General features: G+C 36.5%; 1 protein-coding gene across 1 annotated transcript in view; it reads left to right on the top strand.

The window, feature by feature from the left end:
• YES1 (YES proto-oncogene 1, Src family tyrosine kinase) overlaps positions 1-3967 on the top strand; it is a 15936-nt gene extending 11969 nt beyond the window's left edge. Inside the window, 4 exon segments of the mRNA XM_010010359.1 lie at positions 1615-1691; positions 2043-2196; positions 2764-2895; positions 3663-3967. Coding sequence (XP_010008661.1) covers positions 1615-1691; positions 2043-2196; positions 2764-2895; positions 3663-3871 — 572 coding nt within the window. The 3' untranslated portion in view covers positions 3872-3967.
• The last annotated feature ends 391 nt before the right edge of the window (positions 3968-4358 follow it).

Below are 4358 nucleotides of genomic sequence, written 5' to 3'. Positions count from 1 at the left end.
TTGTGATTAGTCCTCCACCACAATTATGTCGGGGGGGGGGAGGGGGTGGTGTCCTGTTTGTGCAGAGTTTTTTAAGGTGTTGTATACTTTTGATAAGATAGGAATAGAAAAATCTAAGAAATTCCTTCTGTGGTGGTGGTGGTGTTCCTAAGTAACACTAGACAGTCCGTCTGTCAGATCTTAAAGCTGCCATGCAAAATCAGTTTTTATTGTCCACAAATCAGGTTTGGCAGGACAATCAGGAAAAAAAAATAAATAAAAGATTTATAGATTTATGTCTAAGAAAAATTAAAGTTTGAAGCCAGAACCAGAACATTACTTTCCAAAAGCAGAAGTAAAACATTGGAGAAATAGTTGCGTGTTTGTCTAAATTACATAATCAAAATGCTATTGGAAGCCTCTGTTTTAATTTGAAAAATTTCTCACATTTTACCAAAAAGCAAAACCTCTTTGGCAATTTGGTGGTTCATACTTGAAACCTAGGTGAACAATTTTTTTTCTTTTTCTTTTTTCTCCTTTTACAAGGAAAAGACGTGAGTAAAAACTACACAGCACCCAAATTTTTTTCAACTGTGGAAAAAATACTCTTCATACTAGAGATCAGTGTGAAATCTTTGGTCCTGTGAGCTCATGAACCGAGATGGGAAAAGTCTGTGCAAACACACACATTAAACAGCAGTAGCAGTGTGGGTCTAGTCTGCCATACTTTTACTTTCATTGCAAAAATACAGCAACTGACTGTAACCACATCAGAGGTATCCAGTTCACAGCTACAGCTGTGAATCCACTACAAGATATGCAGTTCAGAGGGGTTTTTTCCCCATCACACTTGTAATTTTGGCATTGTAAATTTGACTGTGATGAGACAGTTTCCACTCTTCACCAGTTTCTTAAGAACGAGATCATGTTCTGATACCCTTAGAGCATAATAGCACCTGTAAAGAAAACTGTTATGTCAAAGTTTTACCATGCGTGTAAAGATTACTATCTTGAAAGAAGTGCCAGTCCTCAGAACTGATTTCAAATACTGCTCTTGTTGTAATGTTCTAGGCACAATTATATTGTATAAATGGGAAAAGATAATATATCATAAAGAATGGATTACACTTTTGTTTTCCCCTGTAAGAAATGAAAAGCAACAAAATAAAAGCAACAATTTCAGAATAAGTTCCCTAGTATGTAATTGGAACTGTGAGGAGGTAAAATAAATCACGGATAGGAGGTTTTTTGTTCTTTAATTATGAATTTCACTGTGGAAAGAAGTCCAGCTAAGATGAGCATTGATACCAGGGCTCTTGGGAACAATCCTTACATATTGCCATGCAGTCATCAAGCAGCAGTCTGCTTTATTAGTGTTTACTTATCTGAATTATTTGAATGGATTTCAAAGTACCTCAGTAAAACTTGCACTGACTAGTTATCAGGACAGAGACAACTACCAGCAGTCATCGAGTCATGTATTCTGGTAAATGATTGATTTTCAAATACAGATTTTGAGAGATGAATATGTAAATCATACTGTCTATGAAAAAAAAAAACAAAACTCATTCATGTTTTCAGATCACATTAATTTTTTTTTCCTTTTTTTCTCCTGAAATGTGTTATCTTTTACAGGCAGCTTGCTAGACTTCCTTAAAGAAGGAGAAGGGAAATACTTAAAACTCCCACAGCTGGTCGACATGGCTGCTCAGGTACATTGTATAAACCAACAAAACTTTATTTTGTCTTTAGAAGAGAGATTTAAAACTGTATCAGATATCAACTAAATGTAAATACTGAATGCTCTGGCTATTGTATGCTGTTCTGTCTTGCATCTTCTGTTGTAGGTTTGAAATTTGTGGAAAATAAACAGTATAGTTCCCAGTTAGCAGATACCGAATAGCCACCCACACTTTAATCAGCCCTGTCACAAGCTCTTGCTGTGCTATACATCCTGTACTTATACAATGAGAATGGAGCTAAAATAAAGGGGTACAGCTTGATGCTTGGGGGAAATGGATATAGGCATGAAAAATAATCTTTAATAAAACTTTATTTTTAAGATTGCTGATGGCATGGCTTACATTGAAAGAATGAACTACATCCACAGGGATCTCCGGGCAGCTAACATTCTTGTAGGAGACAATCTTGTGTGTAAAATAGCAGACTTTGGTTTAGCAAGGTTAATAGAGGACAATGAGTACACTGCAAGACAAGGTAAGACCCATTTATTTACCGAATAAGTAAGATCCATTACCTTCAGATTACTTAGAACTACTACATTTAGCAGAATGTGTCTTGTGTATTCTGGCTGCATGACTAAAGATTATGTATGTAAGTGTGCTTTCACAGCTATATTTTTAGGTGTCCTCCTCACCTAAGTGCAATTTTAGTAAACTTTTCAATGGTCAAAATTATCTGGCAGTTTGCTTATGTTTTCAAAAAATGTTTTCAGTTATTTTTGGGGGGTAAAAACTTGCTAGAGTTTGAAGGGAGCTCAGATTCCAGAGAGGCTGCTCATCAGATTGTAAAGGTCATCCCACTTTAAAACATACTTAATTAAGAATCCCAGATGTCTTAAGTCCTTCCATAAATTGTAGCCAGTAGTTGCTGCCCTAGTTGGAAACATCTTTCCAGTTTGAAGCATTAAAATACTGGGTTTATGACGAAAATGAATTTTGTCAACAGAGCAAAATGTAAAAAGTTTTTGGGTGCAGTATTCTTAAAAATATTTTGATGTGTAAGCGAGGGAAAATTAAGTATCTGTCTTTCCAATGTTTGAAGGAGCTAAATTTCCAATTAAATGGACCGCTCCAGAAGCAGCATTGTATGGTCGGTTTACAATCAAGTCGGATGTGTGGTCATTTGGAATTTTACTGACAGAGCTGGTAACAAAAGGGAGAGTGCCATATCCAGGTGAGAGGAAAATGTAATAGATTTTTCTTTTCTTTGTTGTATTCTGTGCTTCTGAGGTTACCTTTTATACTTCTTGCCTTCATTCAGAGCCCACAGTTGACAGGCAGAGACAAAAACTTAGTCATGCTTCACTGGTTCCGCTTTGGTTTATTTACAGATTAACTATTACATATTTTTTAAGTGTTTTAAAATAATAACACTCGTAAATGTGACTGATAATTCATTTCAGGTCATTGGGTATCCTTATGTTTTCCTATCTGTCTGCTTCTGAAATTTCTGCTTTTGATGTTTTCCCAGGGTACAGTGGCCATCAGTAGAGTGAACCTGCTAAGCCAGTTTTTGAAAGTAAACATATGTAACATATCTTGTCAAATATTTTGCTGTGACTGGAATTTATAAGGCAGTCCTGATAGGTATATATAATGCCTTTTTCTGGGTCTAATTTCAAATTAAGTAGTCCGTGAACGGAACCTAAGGGAGGCAGAAGGTATTTGTGTTTGAGTCTCCTTTTTGACAGGACAGGCCCAAGGCAGTGTGAAAGTAAATGAATGAGATAGCATACAAATGGACAAGGGACCAGGTACTGAGGCATTACCAGTGTGATAAAATAATTTTCAGAAACGTATTTAATGCAAAATGTAAAAAATTCGTTTGTTATAAGGTGCGTTCATTGAAGGGTCTGTTCTGGTAGATTCATGTGCGTTGCATTACTTTAGGAAACTGTTCTTTGCATGATGTCATTCAGAGCTAAAATGCTTTTCTTTCAGGAATGGTGAATCGGGAAGTTCTGGAACAAGTGGAACGTGGATATAGGATGCCTTGCCCACAAGGCTGCCCCGAGTCTCTCCATGAGTTGATGAAACTGTGTTGGAAGAAGGACCCTGATGAGAGACCAACATTTGAATATATACAGTCTTTCTTGGAGGACTACTTTACTGCTACAGAACCACAGTACCAGCCTGGAGACAATTTATAAGCCAACAGTCTATATAACATGCACAAATCTGCCAAATGTAAAAGACTTGCAAAGAATTCCTGACATCTATAAGGAATCAAAGGAACGAAAATCTTCACTACTTTGCATGCTCTTAATGGCAAACTGGAATTTCATAATGCAGTTGCACAAAACCACTTTTAAAGTGTTATAATCTAATTTACCAATGACATGTTTTTATTTTTTTTTCCTCTTTCCCAATTCAGGGTCCAAAGGAAGCTTACTGAAAATACAGGGTAGAAAAATGAGTGTTGGTGTGAACAATAGCAGAAAAACCAATGCTTCAAATCCTTTATGTTCCTGACATTTGATAATCATTCTACTAAAGAGGGAATTGTCTAGAATGAGTGATCTTGAGGTAAGACAGTTTTAAAGCAGAACAACTTTGTGGGACCAAGCAATTCTGTTCCAGTTCCATAAAATTCCCTGTGTTCAAAATTACATGTGTGTGCCCCCCACCCCCCAGAAA

The sequence above is a fragment of the Nestor notabilis genome, unplaced genomic scaffold (genome assembly GCF_000696875.1).
Source record: "Nestor notabilis isolate BGI_N333 unplaced genomic scaffold, ASM69687v1 scaffold11752, whole genome shotgun sequence".
Taxonomy (NCBI): Eukaryota; Metazoa; Chordata; class Aves; order Psittaciformes; family Psittacidae; genus Nestor; species Nestor notabilis.
The sequence above is the reverse complement of the archived record's forward strand: the minus strand, read 5'-3'. Positions and strand labels throughout refer to the sequence as shown.